General features: G+C 35.5%; 1 protein-coding gene across 19 annotated transcripts in view; it reads left to right on the top strand.

Moving 5' to 3' along the window:
- The window catches only part of PCM1 (pericentriolar material 1), an 82,114-nt gene that overhangs the window by 17,842 nt on the left and 36,942 nt on the right, over positions 1–27,330 (top strand). For 11 of the 19 annotated variants that reach the window (XM_030312189.1, XM_030312182.1, XM_030312179.1 and 8 more), the window contains 17 exons: positions 5,824–6,001; positions 6,155–6,244; positions 8,581–8,690; positions 10,159–10,375; positions 12,159–12,357; positions 13,836–14,009; positions 14,541–14,698; positions 14,814–15,049; positions 16,165–16,319; positions 16,459–16,588; positions 17,554–17,694; positions 18,166–18,356; positions 20,378–20,581; positions 21,908–22,127; positions 22,233–22,378; positions 22,896–23,086; positions 25,124–25,295. In XM_030312189.1, the coding sequence (XP_030168049.1) occupies positions 5,824–6,001; positions 6,155–6,244; positions 8,581–8,690; positions 10,159–10,375; positions 12,159–12,357; positions 13,836–14,009; positions 14,541–14,698; positions 14,814–15,049; positions 16,165–16,319; positions 16,459–16,588; positions 17,554–17,694; positions 18,166–18,356; positions 20,378–20,581; positions 21,908–22,127; positions 22,233–22,378; positions 22,896–23,086; positions 25,124–25,295 (2,912 nt within the window). The remainder of the gene's footprint in view (positions 1–5,823; positions 6,002–6,154; positions 6,245–8,580; positions 8,691–10,158; positions 10,376–12,158; positions 12,358–13,835; positions 14,010–14,540; positions 14,699–14,813; positions 15,050–16,164; positions 16,320–16,458; positions 16,589–17,553; positions 17,695–18,165; positions 18,357–20,377; positions 20,582–21,907; positions 22,128–22,232; positions 22,379–22,895; positions 23,087–25,123; positions 25,296–27,330) is intronic. The other 8 variants (XM_030312186.1, XM_030312193.1, XM_030312190.1 and 5 more) reach the window with 2 other exon arrangements.

Below are 27,330 nucleotides of genomic sequence, written 5' to 3'. Positions count from 1 at the left end.
TTTATAAAAGGTAGTGGGCTTTGGAACCTGCTTTTAAGCATTTTAATTTTAACAGGCAGACCTATCACCATGCATTAGTAAATTTGAAAACCTATTACAAGTAAAGCTTTTCTTATGAAAGGATAACCATGTGTGTCTATCTTTTGTTTCTGAGATATGTTCCAAAATACCATTCAGCATGAGGAATTTGAGGGTTTGTTTCCTGTTAGTATCACTTGCATAATTTCTTACTGCCTCCTTTCTCTTCCCTGCCCTTCCTAATTTGAAGAGGAAATTTGAATTTTTTTCCCTACAGTATTTTCACCAGGAGATACTCAGGGGGCTTGATCCAAACAGTTGTTGAAAATAGATTGTGTTGTGGGAAAATTGTTTTTCTGTTTACAGAGGTGCTAGGAATGATTTTTTCCTCACATTTCATTTCAGCAGAAATGGAAGAGTTGGGGAATGTGGGTAAAGGAATTCTCTTGGGGAGGAGTAGGAGATGGTATAATTATTCTAATTTGTATATGCATATGTAATGTTCACTGTGATGAGAATTCTTTCATAAACATAAAATGACATTATGAAAGTTGCTTAATAACAGCAGAATAAATGTTAAAATGTGCTTTAGTTGTTGTATAGTTGGGAAATTGCCTAGAATATGATATTCACTTGATTACAGTAAGCATTAGTCTAGTCTGCAGAAATTTGGAAGTCTAAGTTTATGCCACTTGGGGGAGGGTGGGTTGATTTTTAAAGAGATGGACTGGTAAATTTTTTGTATTTATTGACAAGGCTGGCTTGTATGTTAAACAGGAGTTTGTGTTAAGAAATTAATATGCTACACTATTTAATAAAGGAGGCATCTTTTAGTCTGAGAATTCGGCCGTGCATTGAGGACAAACTAGGGAACTCAGCTTCACAAGAACAGGTTTCAGACGTTACCACAAGTCCAAAAGGGAAAGGTGACAGACCTCCTCAGAATGACAGGGAACTGAGGCCTGATAGGAAATATAGCCGAAAACGTGGATTTCCCTCAAAGGTATATTTCACAATATTAATTTGGGAAGTCTCTAAATGAGCACCTCTTTTGTTCACATTTCCTCTTCCTTATTTGCTTTTCTCTTGTTGCTATTACTCTTAAATATGTAAGTTCTTAACATGGCTAATTATACTGTAATTTGCTTTGATAAAGTGTTGTCCCTTAGTGTTTTTATTCTTTTCTGTTTTCTTCTACTCCTCTCCATGGATTATATGTGGCAGCTGTATTTAATTTGCGTTAACAAAGGACTTGAAACTTAATCCATTTTCTTTTTCTTTTTCTTCTTTTTTTTTTTTTTTTTTTTTTTTTTTTTTTTTTTTTTTTTTTTTGCCTTTGAGAACTCAGGATAGAACATTCTTAAACCTTAACCATTAGTTGCTGTTTCTGTTATTTGTATTCATGATGAACATAGTGCTTTTAAGTTTTAATTCTTATAATCATTAAAGAAAAAGAAAATGGAGTAAGCTATTACTTTTCTGTCTTTCTAAGAATGAAGTATTTTTATAGTGCTTTTTTTTATTTGGTTTATATTTTTCTTGTTGGAAACCTCTTCCATTCCTTTTTTTTTTTTTTTAAGAAAAATACTTCATAGTTTGAAAAAGCAAAAAAAGTTGACTTACTATGTTTTTGCTGTTTTTTTCCGCCAATGTTTGCTCTAAATGTTCTTTTAATTTTCCATGATTTGCAAAAAGGTGCTCAGGAAAGGTTTAAGAAAACAACTGCTTGTGTAGTTCCATGTAAAACAACTTTCAATAAAAGAGCATTTATAAAATCTTGTTTCCATTTGGCAAGAGTAAAATACTATTTTAGTAATTATGTATAGATTAGACTAGTTTCTTACGTTCTATTAGTAGCTTATATTAACTAGGATTGGTCTTTATTTTGTTATGCACATTTTCTTTTTCTGGTTGTTTAAAATGACAAAACTTGTATTTTGGCAGTTGATTTTGTTTTTTATATTTTTTCCTGGCTCCCACAATAATCTGAGGATTTAGTTTGAAATCAGCTGGGATGATCTTTAACTATAAAATGTTAAGCAGAAGGTGCCCCAATATAACAATAAATTAAGTAGCTGATTATTTTTTTTAAGATTTTATTTAATTTTTATTTTTCTTAGCAAGTGCACATGCGTGGGGGAGAGGGGCAGAGCGAGAGAGAGAGAGAGAGAGAGAGAGAGAGAGAGAGAGAGAGAGAATCTTAAGCAGGCTCCACGCTCAGCATGGAGCTCAGTGTGGGGCTTGATCCCATGACCTTGGGATCATGGCCCTGGACACTCAACCAACTGAGCCACCCAGGTGCCCCAGTAGTTGATTAGTTTTAAAACTAATACCTTTGGAGAAGAGAGTGTATGAGACGTAATAAATATTCTTTGGAACTTAATCCTTTCTTAAGTCTTCTGAATAGTGACAAAACTTAGGAATTGATAGTTGTGACAGCATGCTATCTGCCAGTTTTTCTTTTTTTCCTGAAGTAGAAAATACTTACTTTCAAAATCCATTTTTCTGGTTTTTAGTTCCTTTGAATAATATCATTATATGTGAATATTATTCTCTATTGAATTGTCAGAGTTTATTCCAATTTGATTCTCTTTAATCTTTTGATACTTAGGGCCTTCCTACGGTAGTTCTATCAGTACTCTGTTCGTAATATTTTATTAGAAAAAAACCCTAATTCTCACCAACTGACTTCCTTTCTCCTCTGCTGTGCAGAATTGTGTTCTCCCCACCTCACCTTCATTTCCTACTTAACATCCTTACAAGATGTCATATTCTTTTAAAAGAGTAGGAAAAAGTGGAGTTCTTAAATTCAGAGCTTAAAGCATCATTGTAAGTTGCAGTGGGATAGGAAATGGTTGATATTCTCCAGCTGCTTACAAGGACAGTATCCATTTTATGGAATATTTTACAGATATGATAACACTTTGCATAATTTTTAAAAAGAAGCCTTCTGTAAGACCCATGTCTCACTATTTGCCCATACTTCTCTTTGCTGCGTACTATCAGCTTTTAGAGACTTTATAAGCTTTAAAAAATACTATCTACTTCTTTTCTGCTATTGTTTTCATCATTTCTAGGTATATTTCATGTAGGCTAACTTTGTCTCCCAAACCAGACTATGCTTCCTCTGACCACTGTGCCTTAGACTTTTGTATTTAAAATTATCTAAACACATAATTTGGGGGCAGACAGCATGGGGTGGAAAACGCTATCCTAGAACTTAGGAACCTGACTTGCCCTAACTGTGATATTGGATAAACCACAGCTTTATCTTCTCTGGGCTTTCACATGAGAAAACTTGGAGACATATTATCTGAAGTACTTTTCAGCTATAAAAATATATTTGGACCCATGAATTATTAGAGGAACTTCAGTTGACTAGAGGAAAGAAAGAATTTTCTGAAATTGAACTGTTACCTGTAGCAACTTTGGAATTCATGCCTAAGTTATTTTTTTTTTATCTGTAAACTAAAAATGTACTTGTTGAAGGTGACTCAAAAAGTTTAAGTAAAAATATGTGTTTGAAGAGTGAATGTATTCTTCGCTTCCCTTTTGGATTCTCTTTTGGCATCTGCTTGGCATGTTCTAATCCCTAGGTGTTTTTATTTCCATTTTCTTATCTTCCCTTTTTTTATTGTTTGACCGTGGTTCCTACCTGCTTCCTTCAGCTTAGATTTCCCGAGTATTAGTTTGAATATTATTTATATGGATGCAGAACTTATTAAACAGTATTAAAACTCTACTAATATCAAAACTTGTTGGGAAATCATTTTGGATTAGTGAAGAATCTGAAGGTAATTGTGTTTACTTTCATAAATAGTTCAGGATTCTTTATAATTTTATTATCAGAGTTTTGCAAATAAATCTGACTAACAAGGATTAAAGTTCTTTTAAAAAGTTTGCTTTTTAAAGGGGAAAAACCCAGAATGTTAGTTATTTAGTAAACTCTTTAGATAGCTTTAAGGTTACTTGAGGGGTGAATAGTTTAGATATAGTAGTTTAGATACTTTAGTAGTATTTTTGAGGGATGAGAGGATCACAAATTGAAATAAGCCAGAACTAAGATGAATTTTGACAGGAATGAGTGTAAAAGGCGAAAGATTTATACGATCTGAAGAGAAACCAGAGTATATGACAGGAATGAATGTAAATGTTAGTAGCGTAACTCCACTTGTATAGGTCGGGAGAGAACTAAATAAACAGTTCATGTAAAAAGGAAATTCAGGACAACAGAAAATCTTTAAGTACTGATTTGTCCAAGAGAGGTTATTTCTTTTCCATGTTCATGAAGTCTGGTCACTCAATATAGGATAGAGACAGCACTCACTGTCCTGGCTTCTCTGATACGTACGTCAAATATTCCAACCATAGTCTTTTTACTTCCTTATTTGATTCTATTTTCTTCAGAGTATTTAATTCATACCCATGTTCTTATTTATTCACTTACTAGTTTTATTGCTTGCCAAGTCACGGTGTAAAAGTTATTCATAATACTGATGAGTTCTACCCGGGGAGGTAGAGAAGGGAGTTTTGCATAGTTATTGATAAGGGATGTCACTCAGAAGGGAATCTCTCTGGAGCCATCTGTGTTTCTGTAATTTATACAGGAATCACATAGAGAAAGCAGATCAGTGCATTTTTACTTTCAAATGAAATTATTGAACTTTATTTTCCTTAATAACTTTGGTAGTGGGGGGGGGGATTATTCATTTAAAATCTACATAACTCCAACCAAAATTTGGTAGCAGTGCAAGTTTAGAAGTGACTAAATGTTTCTAATTAATAGAAATATTCTATGTAAATATTAGGTTAAATCATTAAACTTTTAAAATACAAGATTTTTAAAAAGACAAATCAATAATGAAAAATACCAATATGGTATATATACATTTCATATGTAATTTTGGCTTTTTTTTTTTTCCAATTGTATTTAAATTGGTCTCTTTGCTTAATTGACTTTCAGTTTTTCTTATTGGGTTACATTTCAGTGGTTTTAAGATTAATGTTTAAAAATTTTGTGATTTCTTATAAGTGGCACCTGTTTAATCTTGTTCCTCTACTTTTAGGCAAAATGGTAGCATTTGGGGGGAATTTCAAAGGATATAATGTTCTCAGACTCTGCTAAATGAGCATATGTTAAAAGAAAACATAATGATATCTTTGATACAAAATATAAAGTATTCTGTCTTATTTTTATGCTTATAAAATGAGATGCAAGTAAATGAAATCCTTTCACGTCCGATTATCAAATAAAAAATGTGTTTCTAAAATTTCTGTCCTCAGTTAGAAAATAGTGGGTTTGTTTTTGTTTTATTAGTGTTTTTTAACGTCACTTCCAGAAGTGAGGCAGAATGTTTTTTAGCCTGATCTTCTTCAGGGATATTTTTTTTAGGGCATTAATTAACCTGGTATGATCTGTTTGTTCTTCCTTTTCTGTAAGGCTTGGATCTCGTGTGTGTGTGTGTGTGTGTGTGTGTGTGTGTGTGTGTGTGTGTGTGTGTTTAGCTCTTTGTAACTTTTTTTGTACTCCTTTTTCTCCCCCTTGGTTAATTCCTCTTCATGCTAAGCCATTGATTATGCTCTTTTACTGTGAAATTACCTAACTACCTAACTCTTAATACAGCAGGCTCTCTCTGTGTCATCATTTTTTTCTTAAATCTTTTTCTTCAAGTCTACTAAAATTGTATCGAGGGTTGTGTGTTTAATACTAATTTATCATCTCCGTATGTACTTTGCCATTAGTAGTTGAAACAGGAACATGAATTTTAATAATCAGGTACAAGTATTGTTGATCTTATTTTCCAGGCCAGAGATCCTCAGCAGGAACCTATGGAAGAGATAGAAAATTTGAAGAAACAGCATGACTTATTAAAAAGGATGTTACAGCAGCAGGAGCAGCTGCGAGCCCTGCAGGGACGACAGGCCGCTCTTCTCGCTCTGCAGCACAAAGCCGAGCAAGCCATCGCTGTGATGGACGATTCTGGTATGCTGCAGGCTAGCATGTTGATAAAAGCAAGGCTCGGTTAATAATGGTCTTGCAAGGTGGATGCTGGTTATTAGATAACCAGATCTTGATTGTTGACTAGAAACCTACATACGAGGCTTACCCTGTCCTGTGCTTTCTCTGGTTATGCAGAAAAGGCTGCAGGGACAGCTCCTGGCCGTCATACTGTACCAGGCCCACAGCCAGCCTGCTCTCCTTTTCATCAGAGAGCACCCTCAAGAGGTAAAAGGGACAGGCTGCAGTTCTGTTTTTGTACCTCACACTAATAGGGCTCTTGATGGGTTGTTTTTTTTCCACCTGTTGTACTTTATTCACCTGGGATTGCCATACTTTTCTTGTCTCCCTAGGAAAGGTCAAAACCCTAAAAGTGAGGCAGTGAATAAGTCTGAAGAGCTTCTTTAGCTTCTGATGTTAGCAGTAGCTCTTTTATTTCAGTTAGATACCCAGTGGTGTGCACTAGTTCCTTTTTACTGAATTTATATCCTGTATAGTCTTCCTGAGACTCAGAAATGTTTTTTTCATTTTCCCTTCTGTCACAGCCATGTATCTATCATTTAGGTGGAAATTGTGTTGAATTCTTCAGTGTGGAGTTGAATTTTATAGTTTGTTTCATCATCTTCAAACCTCTTGAGTTTCTCATTATGTTGAAAACCACTTGTTACCTGTTAAAACTCAGTAAAACTAAGGGATGTTTTCTAGTCTGTCATCCCAGTCTAATAATTTATTTCCTGTGGGCTCTTCTATGTTAGGTCTTCACTGAGGTCATCCTGTTATTACTCATTTTATGCTGCTATCCATACCTAGCCCAGTGGCTGAGCCCTCTGATCACTGTTATACATAATTTAATTTTGCGTTTTCATAAGGAACATCATGACTCGCAAGTAACTTACTCCTTTGTAATAATTACATAATTGTGTATCATATATGTAGTGTAGTATATCATAATTAATATGCATTTTGAACCCATTTTTCTCTTGTAAAGTTCAGAGTATCATTAGCTTTTACATTCATATTTTAGGAAATAGATAATTTAGAATAAAACAATATTTAAACGATGACTAATACCAGGTAAAGGCTAATGACTGATGTTCTAAATAGTTTAAATATTTTTCAAGTTTTAGATTTCAGAGACTTGTCTGTGATACTTATGTTATTTCACATAGTTACATTCACATCATCTCATTTAATTATCACGAAATTGTGTGTTAGTCACCAGAGCATTTATTTCTTAGGCTCATGTTGTAGAGAAGCGGCTCTAACAGAGTTTGTGACTTGCTTACACTTACATGGAATATTAGTAAAATCAGATCTCTTGAATTCTAGGTCAGGGGTCTTTTTCTGAATATATGAACTTATTTCTTTTTCTTTAAAGTGTACTATGAGGCAGGCACCAGGAGTAGAATGAACAGGAGTTTAAGAGTAAACTTTTTTTACATACTATTTCAAAAATGATTTTAGTAATTTTTAAACATTGCTTCTTGTATGAAAAACCAGAATGGTAATATTTAATCTTCTGGTATGTAAGCAAGTCAAAGTAATTGTTATGGGAAAGAATTGTTCTTTACTGAACTAGCGGGTATGTGTTAGTTAAGTGTGTGTTAGTTACCTATACTGTAATTTCATTGTTTTCAAAATAGAGTTTGCACTAGATACTTGGGATTCTATTTAACCCTGAAATTCTAATTTCTCATTGAGAAAGCTAGTATTTTCCTTTAGAACAGAAACAGTTTATAGCCAGTGTCTCTTTTAGAGCTAGAGAGGATGAGCATGGAGTGGTTGGTAGTAGAACAGTGACTGTTATCGAAATTATCATCTGAATACTGCCTCAGGAATATTGCCATAGGAAGGTAAGAACCATGGTCTTGCAGTTAGTTGTGTCCTAAGCAACAACTTCAGTAAATTACCTGTTCTGTCGCACGGGTCAGCGAGCTATGGCCAGCTGGATTTGACCCACTCTATAAAATAAAGTTTCATGGAATATATCTGTGTCTATTTATGTATTTATTGTCTGTGGTTGTTTTTTCCCTGCAGTGGCAGAATTGTGTAGTTGAGACAAAAACTGCATTTCCACAAAGCCTAACATATGTACCATCTGAATCTTTATGAAATGTTTGCCAGCCCTGTATTAGATCATTGATTCTGTTTGGGGAGGTAGGGATTGAGACCTGACTGTATTAGCTGTGCTTTTTCAGATTAACCACTTTCCCTGCCAGTCCCCCAACCCAATCTGATTGGCCTGTCCTCTCCCTACTCCTTTGAGTCACTATTCTTAATTGGGATGTAGCAGTGTTTCTCCTTGAATGATGGAGTAGAAAAAGATGAACCACTATACTGGAATTTTCTGGGTCTTTTTGTTTTCAGGTTAGATGGAAATTTTTATTAAAATGATTGGTTGGGAGATAAATCTGAGAGTTAACTAGTTATAAGTTAGGTTAGATTTTTTTTTTAATTCCTGTTTTTCTCTCAGAATTTATTTTTAGCTTCTCAAATTGAAATTTTAAATTAAATTAAAATTTAATTTATTTGCTTTAGTGAATAGTTGTTAATTTTTTTTCCAGTTGTAACAGAAACAGCAGGTAGCCTATCTGGAGTTAGTATCACGTCTGAACTAAACGAGGAATTGAATGACTTGATTCAGCGTTTTCATAATCAGCTTCGTGATTCTCAGGTAACTTAATTTTTTTAGTATAGTTGAGTTTAAAATTACATTAATTAAACTAGTGGTTCCCAAATTTCACTGAGCGTAAATTCACCTGTTACGATTATTAAAAAAAAAACAAACAAAAAAGTAGTTTTCTAGTCATTGGGTTCCCCTCACCTCCAAAAGTGTGTATGACTCATTCATTTGAGGTGGGCTTTCCCACCATGTGATTCTACTGCTGGTAGTCTGGGGGCTATACTGTGAGAAACACTAAATTAGAGGAAAACCTGCCTTGAATGTAGTGATAAGTGAAATTTTCTCCCTCTGTGCTACTAGATAATATGTTCTTTTTTCCTCTCAAATATTCTAATGGTCATAACCTCTAAAACTTAAGTTATATCTGAATCTGTGCCTTTATGATACTTTACTAACAATTTTGAAGAAAGTTCCTAAGTTTAATTTCAGAGTTATTAAGTTATAATTTAATGACTTGTAAATAATGATATAAATACACCGTTTCAGTTTATGGGCCTTGAGTAAGAAAGGGTGAATTAATACCTCTTCACTGGAATTGAGTATGAAGACGAAGTGTCTTCTATCGGCTGACCTGATGACAATAAATGAATATGGTCTGCTACTTTCAAGAATGATTGAGCAGTCAATTTTTCTGGTGACCCTGCAGTGCCCCATCTTAGATTCTTCATGTGTTCACAAGGAGATATATATAAGAGTGTTCATGGCAACAATTTGTTAATAGCAAAAAACTAGAAACAATCTAAATGTCCATAAACATGAGAATGGATTAATAAACTATAATATATGCATAGAGTTAAATCCTATAACCAGTTACAGTAAATGAGCCAGAGTTAATAAATGAAAAATGCGAGTTTAAGAAGGGTACCACTTGGCTGAGGTGTAAAAATGCATAAAGGATGTATATTTTCTGTAGGTGTAATAAAATGTAAACATATGTGAGGATGGTAGAAACCTAATTCGAGATTGTGTTTATATCTGGAGAGAGTAATGAGATTGGGGGTTGGTATGTCTAGAGCTTTAGCTATATCTGTAATCTTATATTTCTCTTAAAAAAATTGATGCAAATGTAGCAGAAGTTAAAATTTAAGCTTAATGGTGGTTTATTCATTTTATGATTTCCCAAGCCTTAGTGGAAAGAAGTGGTTGGAAAAACTGATAGGTTCAGAAATTAAAGTTCATGATGGTGATTCTAAAAAGATGGCAAGAGAGAAAATGAGATATTTGAAAGTTCATATAACGTATGACATTTCTAGCCTTAATTTAGTTATGTGTGTCCATAAAACCATACATATGTTACAGTGGCACATCGGGAAAATAGTATGGAAAGGCATATACTTACCCACCAGCACAATCTCGGCAAATGTTTATCACTTTTTAGAAAGAATGTTTATGCTTTTTTAAAATGAGAATGAAACCTTTAATTGCTTTGGTCTTCTTCTTTTTTTTATTTTTAAATAAGCCTCCAACTGTTCCAGACAATAGAAGACAGGCAGAAAGTCTTTCATTAACTAGGGAGGTTTCCCAGAGCAGGAATCCATCTGTTTCAGAACACTTACCTGATGAGAAAGTACAGCTTTTTAGCAAAATGAGAGTATTACAGGAAAAGAAACAAAAAATGGACAAACTGCTTGGAGAACTTCATACACTTCGAGATCAGCATCTGAACAACTCATCATGTAAGTAAATCTGGTTCAGCAAGGATAGGTGGAAGACCCATGAGTGTATGTGCTGGCATCTGATAGTTATTTAGTAAATACCTGGTGAACGAATGTACTCATAGTTCCTCAAGAAAATGACAGTATTTGAGGGGAGATAGGACTTGCATGGGGAAAGTTTTTAAGATGCAAGGCAATCTGTGATGATAACCAGATAGATGGTCGATGTGTTCTATAATTCAGTAAAGGGAAAGAATAAAGTTGGGCTTTGAAAAATTGGTAGGATTTTGATTTGGGGGAAACAAAAAGAGAAGGTAAACTATTAGATACTTGGACATATCCTGGATTTTTTAGCATATTCACATTTTCCTTTGAAGGAACACTAATCCAAATTAGTACTTTGATTTAAAAACTACGAAACAGATTTAGAAAGTATACCAAAAAAATGAGACACGAAAAACTTATGTAGTACATAGGGTTTAGTACAGAAAATGTATAACTTACATAGTTTATAACTTACAGGCTATATAACCTATAAAAACTTGGTAACTTTTTTGAAATATATAAATAGTCATCTTAGGTGGGTATAGTAGGAAGAGCATAGTTGAACTAGTTATACTATGGGAACCACTTTTCTGCTCCACAGATGTCTTACTCGGCCGCTCTCAAATAGTCCTCAGTTGCTGTCTTGACACCTTCTCAAGCCTGGTCCCTTTCTCTTACCTAAAAACAGTCAGTAATAGGAGCTCTAGCAAGAGAAACTGATTATTAGTAGGATCAACACCAGCTGGTCATCATTCAGCATTCCTGCTGCTCTCTTACTAAAGACAGGGATAGAAGAAACATCTCTGGAGTCCCTGTTCCTTATTTTTTACCCATCTCCTATTTGTCTGCTGACCCCCCCCCCCCCCACCACATGCCAGAACTTAGTATTTCTGTCTGAAACATCCTCCTTTCTTTTCCCTAACCTCTGCCGGTCTCTCCTCTTCCAGAGTATAATCTAATCCCAATGCTTATCCTTTCTATACAGATGAACACAACTAAGAAAAATTTAAACTTTGAAAGTTGTACTCAAGGCCTTGTAGTCAGTTTTATATACATAAAAAAAGTAGCACTCTGCCTACTGATGACTCTTAAAAAGTGATTTTTTTTCACACTGGGAAACTGTGAAAGCAGCAGCAAAAGATAGAACAGTTAAGGAATAGAGCGAAGAGACTGCTGGAAACCAGCTGTAGCAGTTGATAATGTGAGCAACAAATAATGATGGTCATCCCTGTGAGAAAGATAAATGACAATAGTTTTGAAGTGATGGAGATAGAAAAGTGCAAAGATTCTTAATATTCATTCATTGCCCTTAAAGGCATAAGGTATCTTTGGTCCAGGTGGACAGAAAAGTAATTAACATATAGTTCAAGGACTATAGAAGGTTAGCCATCATCTAATTAGAAAATTTTATTGCTGGTCTGTATTCCATGGTATGAAGGTACTACAGTCACTTTAACCTAGAATCAGGTTTATCAGGAGAGTATACTGGTTACTTTTTAAAGTGGAATATCCTAATTCTTGTCGATTTCCACCTTGTCTTTCCTTACTGTTTTCTTGCTGTTTTAAGTTTGTGGTGTTTGGTTAGGAACATGTTAATGAACAAGTGGCCTGGCTGCTCTGTCCTGAAGTTCCTAAAATTGAAATCTGCAGAATTTAAGATGTTAATGATTTTTTACTTTTTATTTTCATATGTAAGCCAACTGTTACTTGATGCCGTATTTGTTTATTTATGGTAGCTGATCCTTTGTTTGTTTGTTAGTTGTGCCTTCCTCAGCTTCTCCACAGAGAAGTGTGGATCAGAGAAGCACAGCTGTGGCTCCCTCTGCCCCCACCGGCTTAGCACCAGTCAGTGGAGAAGCCAGTAGCCTCACGTCATCTGTTCCTTATCCTGTTGCTTCTCTAGCTGCTCAGAATGAGAGTGAAAATGAAGGACATCTGAATCCAACCGAAAAACTCCAGTAAAACATTTTTACAAACATTGTTTACATAGATTAGAATTGAATAATGGAGATAAATTATGGGTTTTTTTCTTGGATTGTTGAAAATTCTAGAAAAACTGAATTTATTTATTATGATAAATTAGAATTGTTAAGAGGTGGTAGAAATTGTGTGTGTGATACTGCATTCTTTGAGTTGTCCAAGAGAAATGTGACATTGTAATACAGATAATTTTTGTGAGCTAATGCATTCCCATTTTCCACCTAAAGGATTAGAAATAGCTGGTATGGGGCGCCTGGGTGGCTCAGTCGGTTGGGCGGCCGACTTCGGCTCAGGTCATGATCTCACAGTCCATGAGTTCGAGCCCCGCGTCGGGCTCTGTGCTGCCAGCTCAGAGCCTGGAGCCTGTTTCAGATTCTGTGTCTCCCTCTCTCTGACCCTCCCCCGTTCATGCTCTGTCTCTCCTTGTCTCAAAAATAAAATGTTATCTCCCTCTCTCTCTGCCCCTCCCCCGTTCATGCTCTGTCTCTCTCTGTCCCAAAAATAAATAAACGTTGAAAAAAAAAAAAAATTAAAAATAAAATGTTAAAAAAAAAAATAGCTGGTATTACATTAAAATGTTTTAATATTCAAATGATTCTAAATTCAGAGTTCAGGCTCTAGAATCAGAAAGCCTTGAAATTGTACCTCACAAGGAAGGCTGTGTGACCATGGACAAATAACTTATACTCATTAAACCTCTGTTTCTTCATCTGCAAAATAGGGATAATATACCTATTCATAAAGGTATTTTACACATTAAAAAACATTGGCCTAGTTTCTGGCACTTAATGGAAACTCTACAAATTTAATAATTTGGGTAAACCTATTATACACTGTATAGATCTCTGTATGTTTCAAATCAGGAGCCTTCTATAAATGTTTCGTAATGCCTACATCACTGATTTGCCTGAGAAGTAGTATTTGAATTGAATACTTACTACTTCACTATTGATTAAGAAACCAAATCTGCTTCAAGTGAACACTTGAAATTTTTTTTTTTTTAATGTTTGTTTATTTTTGAGACAGAGACAAACAGCATGAGTCGGGGAGGGGCAAAGAGAGAGGGAGACACAGAATCTGAAGCAGGCTCTAGGCACTGAGCTGTCAGCACAGAGCCTGACATGGGGCTCGAACCCACCAACTGTGAAATCATGACCTGAGCCGAAGTTGGATGCTTAACCGACTGAGCCACCCAGATGCCCCATTGAAAGTTTTTGTTTTAAAGCTTTTGTCCCTAACATGACATTAGAAAATAGAGTGGTGAGATACTGAGTAAGAAAGGTATCCTTGAAATTAAGTTCATTACTTTGTAGTCACGCCCCCTGGATGTTTGACTAGGGCTAAATTTTGTTTGTATTGGCTGCTTGTATATGAGAATACTGCATGCTTTGTTTTGCTGAAATGGGTATTTTATTTTATATATATATGTATATATATTTTATATTTTGTTTATCAGGAAGTTAAATGAAGTTCGAAAGAGATTGAATGAACTAAGAGAATTAGTTCATTATTATGAACAAACATCAGATATGATGACAGATGCTGTAAATGAAAACACAAAAGATGAAGAAACTGAAGAGTCGGAGTATGATTCTGAACATGAAAACTCTGAGCCTGTTACTAACCTTCGGTAACAATTTCGTTTTTCTAACATGTTCCTTCTACTTGGATATTTCTAATATGCAACAAAAAACCCTCAAAAGAGTGCTATTGGCTTTTTATTTAAGCTTTTCTCCTGTAGGTCTGCTTAAGTCTACTATTTTGGCCAGTATAATCTTACTTGCCCTGTAAAGATAAACAAATAGAGAAGCATGGAGTACAGTAGTTTAGTAAATTTGCTGTTTGTTAGATCAAATGCAGGTAAACCATAAGAAGTATCTTACTTAACATTTTCCTACCTCTTTATTTTTAGGTATAATTTTGATTTTCCGGATGTTTTCTTTTTAAATTTCCTAATAGAAGTTTATGAAATGCAAGAGCCAGTTATTCACATTATGAGTTTAAATGGAATAATAGCCAGTGATGATCTTAGTTTGGAATTATTTTATCAGCAGTTCTAAAACTTGGAAAATTTATTTATTTATTTATTTATTTATTTATTTATTTATTTATTTATTTATTTCTTTCTATAAATAACATCAGGCTGTTTTCTTTCTTTTAGAAATCCACAAGTAGCTGCCACTTGGAATGAAGTAAATAGTAATTCTAATGCACAGTGTGTTTCTAATAATAGAGAGGGGAGATCAGGCAATTCTAATTGTGAAATTAACAACAGATCTGCTACCAACATAAGGGCTCTAAACATGCCTCCTTCTTTAGGTATGATTGACTACTGATGATAACTTTGACATACTGTTTTTTCTAAGTGTATTTTATTTCATTAGTACTGTTCTTAAGTTAAATTACTGATTTTAATTATACATGCTTCCAACAGATTGTCACTATAATAGAGAAGGAGAACAGGGGATTCATGTCGCACAAGGTGAAGATGATGAGGAAGAAGAGGAAGAAGCAGAAGATGAGGGAGTCAGTGGGGCTTCGTTAACTAGTCATAGGAGCAGTCTGGTTGATGAGGCTCCAGAAGATGCTGAATTTGAACAGAAGATCAATAGACTTATGGCTGCAAAACAGAAACTTAGACAGTTACAAGATCTTGTTGCTATGGTACAGGTAAATACTGCTTGACTGAAAGAACTGTGTGTCAGAACCATAATTCTTGAAATAATTCTTGAGTCAGTTACTTTCTTTTAGTGTTGGAGTTGATATCATTCAGTTGTTCAGGCACCCCCGCTCATGGCCTTCTATAACTTACGGCAGTTTTGTATTTTTTCTTGAACTTTAATTTTTCTATTTATTATGTGGAAAGGCCTCATGCAGCCTCTCTATTCTTGTGTCTCAACTCAGTTTCTTTGCAGTTTCTTATCCATACTAGTAATGAATTAGGTTTTTAGATAAATAAGAAGACCAGATAATACCCATTTACAAACTTAAAATTGGCTAACCAGTGTTATAATTAAGAGTCACCACTAACTCTTTAAGGTTTTATTAAAACGATGTTTCCAAAGGTTAAAGTTTCAGTTGAGGTCTTCAGAGAAAGCATGAGTAAATATAAAATTATGTAGAATTAAATGTTTTTTAAGAAAATGTAGTAGTTCACTCCCCAGAAACCACCCCCCCCCAGCACCTTAATAAGTACATTAATTTAAACAGTAGATGTGGACCTACTGTTAGGAAGGTAAAAACTTTAGTTGTTTTTCCAGTAGTTAGGACAGATGTGAGATATTCTCATTAGTCTTTGTATTATGAGCTATTGGCACCGGTTTGGCAAACTGAAGACTAAAGTGAGAGAATAGGAAATTTTAAGCAAGTGACAGTAGACATTGATTATTTGAAATTGTTAATGTAAAAATTACATTTTACGAAAAATTACCTAATATCAAGAGTTCCCAGATCCGATAGTGTGTTTTTGATCTTTTTCATATTCTTTACAAAGCTTTTCTTTGATAGCTCTGTATCTGGTCAAAATAAGAAAAGGCAACTTAATATTTGTCATTATTGGGTAATTGGCAATTCAGATTATAAATGTACCTTTTTGTTGTTGTCTTAGTACTTCTTTTCCTGCCATTGGTAGAGGATGAACTTCAGTGCTCTCAAAAAATCATGTACTTATTAATCTAGTCCTTTTTATGTTACATAAATTTTACAGAATAGTGGTACTTAAGGTATGCATTGGACAATGTCTTTAGATACCAAGATTATTTTAATTTAATGATTTTTTTTTTTAGGATGATGATGCAACAGATCAAGGGGTTATCTCTGCCAATACTTCAAATTTGGATGATTTCTACCCAGCAGAAGAAGGCAACAAACAGAATGCAAATAACACTAGAGGAAATACCAATAAAACACAGAAAGATGCTGGAATAAATGAAAAGGCAAGGTATGTTAAGCTCATGGTCTTCATTTAATAAAAATTGAGTGCTTTTTATATACACTCGAATGGGTACTGTATTAGATCATGCTTAATGTTATAAGATTTATTGGAGTCTGCAAATATGATAATGTTAATTTAATTATAGAGAGAAATTTTATGAGGCTAAACTACAGCAGCAACAGAGAGAGCTCAAACATTTGCAGGAAGAAAGAAGGAAGCTGATTGGGATTCAAGAGAAAATTCAAGCATTGCAAAAGGCATGTCCTGACCTACAGGTAATTAGGAACTTTTTTTTCCCATTTGTTTGAAAAAAAGATATTTAAAACCTAATGTCATTTAAAGTACTCTTTTCTAGTACTGACGTGATAACGTTTGTATCAGTTTTATGATTAATGAAATGGATGAACTTATGAAAGAGGTTAGGGATCTACATTTACACTGTGAAAGACAGCATATAGGAATTGACTTTATTACTTTGATCTTTTCACTTGGACTAGGCAGCTTTAGATTCAGAACATAAGTATTAATAACTATTATATTAAAACATTCTGGTTTGAGCTTTGCCTTTAAGGGAGTAGCGTTTCCATCTTGTATTGGCCTAAAATTATATAAAAAGGCCCTTAAACCATCATGAATTATCTAAGGAAATCAATTAAAATATTTTATCTGTAGTTTGCATGTTAAATAGTACTGTATGTATGGATCTTTGAACTAGAACGGAGAATGAGCAAACTTTGACCATGTCACGTAATCAGGAGTGGGAATAAGGTTGATACAGGAAGGGAACACCAGTTCTTTTCGAGATTTTTCTTAAAATGTTTTGGTTACCTTTATTCTTCAGTCAGGTTTTGTTTTCAGTGAAAGGGAAACACATCAAATTATGTTTCTCCTAACCTCTTCTACCTTATCTAATCCTTTTTCCCTTCTCCATAGTCTAAATAATATCCAGAGGGATGCATATCAGAGTTGGGTTGAGTATTTGAAATTTTCCATGGTAACATTTTATCCTTCTTGTCTCTGTTGTTCCTGAGGGTTGGCTGCTAGTCTTCAGCTTTATCCTGTGTTTTCATCTTTGTTTTGTTATGTCAGGTTTTCTTTGGATCAAGATGTCAATTGAGGTCTGGTAATGACAAGTTAAATACAGTATTAGAGCCCCAGTGAAATGGTGAAATAACTGCTTTTATGAAATTAACACAGTTGCTTTAATTCCTCATAATAGTTTTTACTAATCCTTTTTTAGCTGTCAGCCACTAGTGCGGGTAATTGTCCCACAAAAAAATATATCCCAGCTGTTACTTCAACCCCAGCTGTTAATGGAAATGAAACCAGTACAAGCAAATCTGGTTTTGAGCCTGAAGATCCTTCAGTAGTAGATAATGAGGTATTGTATATTGTACTGTTGTTCCTGAGTCTTACATCACGTCTTAAAGAAGGAAAACTGAGTATCTGTGGAACATGTTTTTAAATGCAGCCTGTTTTGTCTTTTAGTGTTTTTTTTCCCTCCCAAAGTCATTAAGTTGGGATCTTTTCAAAATAGTCTTGTTCTTTATTAGCAAATATTTGGCAGAATTGTGTTTAAGGGGTAGTTACAATGAACACTAATCATTTCTGTTAGAAAGACCTATTCTTTTCCTTTTTGTTTGTGTGTGATTTGTAGAAAACATAACTTTCTCTAAATAGTTGACGCAGTGTATTTGGCTACTACTTGTTTTTATTAAGAATTGATTGCCTCGTTTTTTCTCATCACAAAAATATTATTTTAACTGTGGAAATCTTAGTGTAAAAAGGATAGAGGGAGAACAGAACTCTAATCCAAGTATATTATACTAACTTGACTGACTTAAAATAACAGCTGTGGTCAGAGATGCGAAGACATGAGATGTTAAGGGAAGAGCTAAGACAGAGAAGAAAGCAGCTTGAAGCTCTGATGGCTGAACATCAGAGGAGGCAAGGTCTAGCTGAAACTACATCTCCAGTGGCTATTTCATTGAGAAGTGATGGATCTGAGAACCTGTGTACGCCTCAGCAGAGTAGAACGGAAAAGTAAGTGATGTTTCCGTCTTTTTCTTAACATTACCTACCTAAGGCATGTAAGATGGGCAGCTTCATTTCCCCTCTCAGCACACATCTGCTGTTTCCTGGAGGCTAGTGTTTGAGCATCACCTTAGTGGTTCAATTTAACTAAATCCAGCTGTTTCCTGTTTTAACTTCTCATAGCATCACCTCTTTTTTTTTTTTTTTTTTTTTTTTTTTTAATAACTAAGGCACTTGATCAAATGGTGATACAGATTTTCTTGAGTATATAAGCCGTATTTTCTTAGTTATGTTTTAAGCTTAAAAAAGCGAAATGTTTGTTACTTTATAGTACTTACCTATCAGGCCAGAAATGAGCACGTTTTTTCTTAAAAATCTCCTGTCTGTAAATTTCCTAATGATTAGTTAGGAAATGTTTTATTACATGGAACATTTAGATTTTAGTGTTTACATTTGAAATCTCCATATTTAGAATATTTCTTAAAAATTGGCCATCTGTAAGATTGGTTAGTTATCTATATAGGAGTATTCAGAGTCAACATTTTCTATTTATTTTTAAATTTATTTATTTTTAAATTTATTTTATTATTATACATACATATATATTTTTTGAGAGCGAGCAGGGGCTGGGTAGAGAGAGAGGGAGAGAGAGAATTCCAAGAAGGCTCTGCACAGAGTGGAGCCCCACACGGAGCTCAAACTCAGGAACCACAAGATCACGACTGGAGCTGAAATCAAGAGTCAGATGCTTAACCGACTGAGCCACCCAGGTGCCCCTCAGAGCTAGCATTTTGAAATTCAAGTTTGTTGGGACCTAACCTTTTGATATCCTCAGATGGCATTTCTGGAACATTGCATCAAACCTTATTCTCTTCCTCTTAGAAGAACTTTTCCTATTTTGAAGTCCCAAACTGTGCTTTATTTATCAAATTATACCTGCAGTGTTTTTTTTTCTGTTCTGAGTGAGTAACACACATCTAAACTTCAGAAAAGTTAGATAGTTTTGATCAGCATCTAGGTTTGGGAACCACGGCTCTAGAATTGTGCTTTCTAGGGCGCTTGAGTGGCTCAGTCGGTTAAGCATCTGATTCTTGATCTCCACTCAGGTCATAATCTCATGGTTCATGAGTTCGAGCTCCGTGTGGGGCTCTGTGCTGACAATGCAGAGCCTGCTTGGAATTCTGTCTCTCACCCTTTCTCTCTGACCCTCCCCTGTGTGCGTTTCCCTCTCTCTCTCTCTGTCTCTAACTAAATAAGTAAACTTAAATTAAAAAGTACATATAGAGTTGTGCTTTCCAGTATGGCAGCTGCTGCATTGCCTATACCTATTAAAATTAAAAAAAAATTAGGGGATCCTGGGTGGCTTAGTCGGTTAAGTGGCCAACTTTGGCTCAGGTCATGATCTCGCGGTCTGTGAGTTCAAGCCCTGCGTTAGGCTCTGTGCTGACAGCTTGGAGCCTGGAGCTGCTTCGGATTCTCTGTCTCCCTCTCTCTCTAACCCTCCCCTGTTTGTGCTCTCTCTGTCTTTCAAAAATGAATAAATGTTTAAAAAAAATTTTTTTTAATTAAAAAAAATAGCTCATTTTCTCAGTCACACCAGCCACATTTTAAATGCTCATTAGCCATGTGTACCTAGTGTTTACTGTATTGGATCCACGTACATAGATCATTACTACTCTTGCTGAAAGTTCTTTTGGACAGTTCTGATCTAGAAAACTGTCACTCAAGGACAAGTTAAAAATTGAAGGGCGTTTAGGAAAAATGTTCAGGGGTTATGATTACTATTTTAATTTATTTGAAGGATTGTTTTGTGGAAGGCAGAGTAAACATATTCTGTATAACAGCAGTGGAAAGAGTACCATCCATTTTATTACTATGATTAAGTGAAATTGTATAGATCAGTACATCTATGCTTATGTATAAGTATACATATGTATATGTACACATATGGTACAATGTGTGGCACATAGTAGATGGTAACGTATTTAGCTAATCTCTAGAATGATCTCTTTTTGTCTCTTAATCTCTAGAACAATGGCAACTTGGGGAGGTTCTACTCAGTGTGCACTAGATGAAGAAGGAGATGAAGATGGTTACCTTTCTGAAGGAATTGTTCGGACAGATGAAGAGGAGGAAGAAGAAGAGCAAGATGCCAGTTCCAATGATAACTTTTCAATGTATCCTCCTAACAGTGTGAATCAAAACTCTTATAATGTAAAAGAAACTAAGAATAGGTTTGTTTCACCGTTTTAACTTTTGGCTTAATTCCTGATGTTTCACATCTTTCTGACACTAAGTGCTTCTATGATTCTCTGAACCAGCGTGGTGTTCTTACAATTCAATTCATTTCTGACACTAACTACTTAGAATTAGGGCAGATGCCACAAGTCAAGGGCTCAGTCCCACAAGATTGCCCTCATTTCAGATGCCAGTTGTAATCCCAAGTCTCCACGTGCTCACACTTCTGTCTGACTTTGCTAAAAATTTGGGGGTTCCCACAAGTCCTATTTAGGTTTCATAATTTGCTGGAACAACTCATGAACTCAGAAAAGCACATTTACTTGCCTGTTATAAATGGTGCAAGTCAGGAAAAGCCAAATGAAAGAGGGCAAGGAATGGGTGGGGCATGGGGTCAGAACTTCCGTGTCCTCTGGGTGCGCCACCTTCCCCGCACTTCAAAACAGCTCTTCTAAGCAGCTGTTAAGGGTTTTTTGTGCCAGTTTCGTCACATAGGCACAATTGATTAAATCATTGGCCATTGCTGATTAAACTCAATCTTTAGCCCCTCCTGTCTCTCGAGTTGAAGATGGGGCTGAAAGTTCCAACCCTGTAAACACCTAGTTGATTTTTTAGTGACTTGCCCTTATCATGAAACTATCTAGTGCCTGCCAAGAGTCATTAGCTATGGTTGAATGAGTAGCAAAGACCTTCTACCTCTCATGAGATGCCTAGGGTTTGGGAGCTCTATGCCAGGCACCTGGGATAAAGACCAAATACATTTTTTATTGTACCGTGGGAGTTTTGCCAAGGTAGATCCCAACTAGACTGGATCAAGATTCATAAGCTTTGATCTTTGCTCCTGTTTGGGGGAATTAAGCAAAACTAAAAATCATCGATGGTGACAAAGGCCTGTCAACAAAATATCCATTACATTGTTATTTCTAACAGTAAAATATGTTTCGTGAATAAAAGATGTTTAAGTAGTTCCACTTGATGGAATGTCATGTGGCTAAGTTTAAAGCATGAAGAGTGGAAACATGCTTGTAATAAAATGTTCATTTTGCAGAGTACAGGATTCTATGGACACTTCTGTGTAAAACTTAAGTAAAAAAAGAGTGGAAAAAACTTACAAATGATTATTGCACAAGGCTAGAAATCTGGCATTGCCTTTCTCCCTCCCTCAACCTCCCCCTCATTTTCTATACTTTTTGAGTCCTTTGAACTTAAACTTTGATCTTAAGAAAATACTGCTCTGTGAACCACAGTATCAGGAGTTTTTTGCCAGATTTTAAAAACCAAGTAATTACATACGATGACCTAATGCTTTAAATCTGTGTTAGGTGGAAGAACAGTCGCCCTTTTTCAGCAGATGGAAATTATCGTCCTTTAGCCAAGACAAGACAGCAGAATATCAGCATGCAGCGCCAAGAAAACCTTCGTTGGGTGTCGGAACTGTCTTATGTGGAGGAGAAAGAACAATGGCAAGAACAAATCAATCAGCTAAAGAAACAACTGGATTTCAGTGTCAATATTTGTCAGACTTTGATGCAAGACCAGCAGGTAAAGTTTTACTACAAAAGTAAATTTTTTATACCTTGCTTCTAAACCGTTGCCCATTTTTTCTCAAGTCATCAGTAACTGTTAGGACATTTTTTCTTTCCACAGACGTTATCTTGTCTGCTACAAACTCTTCTCACGGGTCCCTACAGTGTCATGCCCAGCAATGTTGCGTCTCCTCAAGTACACCTTATAATGCACCAGTTGAACCAGTGCTATACTCAGCTGACGTGGCAACAGAATAACGTGCAAAGGTAATCTGTGATTAGAAGCAGTAGATCTGTATGGAAAATGCTAAAACTGAGCAGGGGTTTTCTAGTTATCTTCTGGGAGAAAAGGGCAGGAGCAAAATTGGATACTCATACATTTTCAATTCCTGAGGATTTTATAAACAGTGACTTGCCCAATGTTCCCTTTTAATACCATAGACTTTTGGTTTTAAAAATTTGTAGGATTCAACTTTATGCTTCTATTAGGTGAGTTATATGCTATGTAAATTATACCTCTGTGAAGCTTCCAGCATCAAAAGTCTGTCAATTTCTTAGAGTTCTGCTTACTGTCTGATCGAAATGACAAGTGCACTTCTTGTTCCAAAGGCCAAGTTACTGAAGTAAGCCTGCAGGACAAGCAGATGTTTGCTGTCACTCTCAAAACAGGCCATTTCTACTGCATGTTTTGAATCACTTTTTACATGTATTTTCTTTAAACCTACTTTAAACAGAAGATAATATAACTGACTTAGAAGTTAACTGACTTCTTAAATATTTACAGGTTGAAACAAATGCTAAATGAACTCATGCGCCAACAAACTCAGCACCCAGAAAAACCTGGAAGCCAGGAAAGAAGCAGTGGTGCATCTCACACCTCTTCTCCCAGTTTATTTTGTCCTTTCAGCTTTCCCTCACAGCCTGTAAATCTGTTTAACCTACCTGGGTTTACTAATTTTTCATCGTTTGCACCGGGTAAGTGACTGAAAACTTGAAAATAAATGCAAAGTGCTCGGGAATACTGTTTGTCTCTTGCATGGATTTTTATCTGTCCCTTCTGATGTTGCAAAGAAAGTTACAGACTCGTCTGTGTTGATTCTTTATGGTGAAAAACTTAAAATGGTTGCTAAGGAAATTAAGCAAACTGCATATGAAGATTGCTTAGTCTTACACCTTTGAATTATTCAGCAACCATTTATCAAGGAGAAAGGGAATGATCCTCTCCCATGACTGCAACACACCAGGCACTGCGTAGAGCATGAGGGGAGTAAAGATGACTAAAGCAGCGTTCTTCTAGAGGAGCTGCATGTCTTGGTAGGGAGATTCACAACTAGACAGAAGCTTAGCTTAGGCTTAGATTTAATTTATTTAGCTTAGGCTTTTATTCAGACCTTTTTTCTGCACCCGTTACGTTTCAGATGCCAAATAAGTGACTGGGATTCAGAAGGGTAGAACTAATGTTTAAAGAAATTTAGAGTCTAGTGAGGAAGCTCAGGTGTCAGGTGCTCAGCACAATGCCGTGGGTGCTGTAGCAGTGATGCAAGTGAGGTGAGGGGTCTGCTCTTTGTTGGGGCAAAAAATTGTCAGCAGGTTTCTTTCTTTTTTTTTTTTTTTTCCTTCCAGAAAGCATGTTATTTAAAGAATGAACACAATTTATTTCCAGGGAGATGAGAGAGGAAAGGGCTTTCTAATCAGTGTGACACGTAGAGTTACAAAGCAGTGAAACAGTAGATCATGTGGGGAATTTAGAAGTGATTAAGTTTGGCTAGTGTTTAGGGCCATCACAGGGGAAGAGTAATTGATGTGGCTGGAGAGCAGCAAAGGCCTTCTGTACTGTGCAAAGAAGCTTAGACTTTCCATGGCCAACCCGAAGGGCCATTGAAGGATTTTGAGCAGGGGGTTAGCATGAGATTTCTATTTTAGGCATATTATACTAGTGATAGTGTTGCAGAGTTTTGAGAGAGGAGCTAAGAATATTGCTGGTGAAGAGAAAATTGAATGCTGCTGCAGTAATATTAGAGAAAGAATGATGGCTTGGTCCAAGGCATTGGCAGGAGGGGTACAGGACTAGGAGCAATTCAGAAGAATTCTAGAGGTAGAATACATTAGGTGATCAGTTAGATGTAGTGTGTCATGAAGGAAATGGAGTTGAAGGTGTTTACCAGGGAATATAGGAGGAGAAACGGGTTTGGAGAGCTGGATGGCTCTGTGAATATAAATAAAAAGAGCAGTGCATTTTCTTAGCAAGATTATAAAAGCAGTGGCATTAACAAATTTAACAAGCACTTTAGTTCTTGGGTATAAATATTGGCAACAAACGTTTTTTTGAGTAGATTTTTAAGTAACATAATATAAATAATTGCACATGTAATTCCTTTGCAGAAATATACTTCATACCAGTGTCAACTGTGGGCGAAGACTATTCATTCTTCACAAAGTAATTTTGTGAAGACTTTTCTCACCCCTTTCTCTCCCCGAGTTGTTAGTAGCCCCCTCAAATACATCTGATATGGCACTGTATGGTAAAGGGTTAGTTTTGGTCTGTTTTCCCAGTTAAATTAGAGTGGAAAGAATAAAAGCTTTGGAGTTGTGCAGACCTGAGATCTGAACTGCTCTTGCATTTACTAGCTGTTTAATCTCTGAGCCGATTTTCTCCCTGGTAAAATTAATACGATACCTGTGTCATGGCGTTGTTTTGAGCATTAAACAAAGTGACGGGTAAATGCCTACAGTAGAGTCCAGTATCCGGTCATTTGATAAAGGTCAGGTACTGTTACATCTAACTTTTAACTCTGAAGGGTGAGGATCATTATCCATTTTTGTATCACCAATGTGGAAAACCTAGTGGACTGAGCTATGTAAACAGTGATTGAACAAATGAATGTTAATGTATTTAATAGTTTTTTGTTTTGGTGGATTTGAGTGGCACTTTTAATTAAAACTGTCTTTTAATTTTATATTTAGGTCTTCAGGCACTTTGTTGTTGTCTTATCCATTGCTTTTATTTGTTAGGTATGAATTTCAGCCCTTTATTTCCTTCTAATTTTGGAGATTTTTCTCAGAATATTTCGACACCCACTGAACAACAGCAACCATTAGCCCAGAATTCTTCAGGGAAAACAGAATATATGGCTTTTCCAAAACCTTTTGAAAGCAATTCTTCTATTGGAGCAGAAAAACAAAGGTACTTAATTGTGAACATAATCCATTATATTCTTAAATGTCACTTTTGTGATTACATCTAATTATACATAATTTGAAAACATAATTAGGCAGGCTGCTTCTATTGTTCGGCTTGATAGTGTTGGGAATGTGAAGCTGATAATCTGATCAGGTACCTCTCGGGCATACACCTACTGCTAACCCTGGTATCAAGTTTTGATCAGAGTGTCTCATGCAGTTCATTTTGGAAGGAGAAGATGTGACCCATACAGTGTCTTTTGCCCAGGTTTGCTATCTGTCTTTAAGTTCACTTCAGGGCTAGAAACTAATATTAACTTCTAGACGATAGTTGTAAAGTGATGGCTCCTTGATTCATAGCTCCTGATTAGAATAAATTCTTAAGGCCTATCTAAATGTGATGTGGAGTGTACTATTAGATCAGTGAAATATGGTATCAGTCAGAGTCAGGATATCTTTTTCTGTTTCTCAGTGTTATACATATACTTTTTTCTCACTGTTAATATTTAATAGAATAGTCTTCCCAAATAAAACTTTTGACTCAAATAGTATAAAAGACTACTTGGTTTGAGTCCGGTTAATCATTTAATATTTTTATAGCTTTTTTTCATGTGTGTGTTAATCTGGAAAACGGTTTTGATAGCCAGCTGGTAAAAGTAGCCTTTTTATTGTTACTCTTATTTATTTCAGAAAAAACTTTTTAGAAGGATGAAAACTTAGACGTCAGTTCATTGTAGTATTTCTTCTGTAAGAAGTATCCCTTTGATTTTGTCTTTCCTAGCTCTTTACAAATACAGAATTCACATTACTTTTTAGTTATGGATTGGGCATGTCTTGGGCTCTTAAATAAACATTTTGACACTTTAATTATTAAATCATAGATTTTCTTACGTGATGACACAAAAACTCTTAGAATTCAACTGTTTATTAGACTCTGGGAATCCTATGGTTGACCTTCCTGACTTTTTCTTAGCTCTGCTAACCATTTTTTTCCCATTAAATGCCTTATTGCTCTTTAAAATACTCCCTCGTCAGAGCCTAACAGTGTTTAGGGCATAGTTGCCATTCAGAAATGATGGTTGAATGAATTTCCATCATAAGCAATAAACACTTATTCAAAGCTTTAGTGAATAGCTTTACTATTGGAAGGTCTTTACTTCATTACTATCCATATTTTGTACATAATTGATAGTAAAAAAGGATGGATCTGGATATCTAGTATTACTTGAGATATTTGACCTACTTCAGATTAGACCTCCCCAAAATCTCAACTATTATTAGGTAGGTTCCCTGAATTAAATGGCTGGAGATAACAAGAGGTCACATGAAACATTGTAGTCCTGAGCTGGGGTCAGAAAACTTTTCCTACTGTAAAGGGCTTGATAATAAATACTGCAGACCATATAGTGACTGTCATAACCGTTTATTTCTGCCATTTTTGCACAAAAGCAGCCAGAAACAATATGAACAAGTGACTGCTCCAATAACACTTTGTGGGTGCTGAAATATGAATTTCATATAATTTGTGTCACAAACTGTTTCTCTTGATATTTTTTCAACCATGTAAGAATATAAGAATTAGTTTAGCTCCCATTCCATCCAAAAACAGGCAGCAGGCTGAATTTGGCCTGTAGAATATAGGTTTGCTAACTTTTGTCTTAAGTTGAATCCTATAGTTCAGTCTCCCAAATCACATTCTTCGGAACACTGTTCGTGTCAGGTTCTATGATAAAAAGTTTTGGACATCTTGCTGACTATGTTTTCCTCTAAGACATTTATAATATCAAGCACATTGGCATGTTAAAATTTCTGAGAAATCCTGTAGACATACATATTTTTTTAAAACTTAGATGATCAGTGAATACCTATGAATATATTAAAGGATGTCAGTGTTTAGCACACCATTAGAACTAAACTATATGTGTGGAGGAGTAAATTACCAGTTGCATGGACAATTGTTTTCACCAAATTCCAGTTCTTTTTGAACTGCTTTAGGTGACAACAGATCTGTGTGTGTTCCCAAACCCTCTGTTACACAC

This window comes from Lynx canadensis, chromosome B1, assembly GCF_007474595.2.
Source record: "Lynx canadensis isolate LIC74 chromosome B1, mLynCan4.pri.v2, whole genome shotgun sequence".
In the NCBI taxonomy this organism is placed as follows: Eukaryota; Metazoa; Chordata; class Mammalia; order Carnivora; family Felidae; genus Lynx; species Lynx canadensis.
The sequence above is the reverse complement of the archived record's forward strand: the minus strand, read 5'-3'. Positions and strand labels throughout refer to the sequence as shown.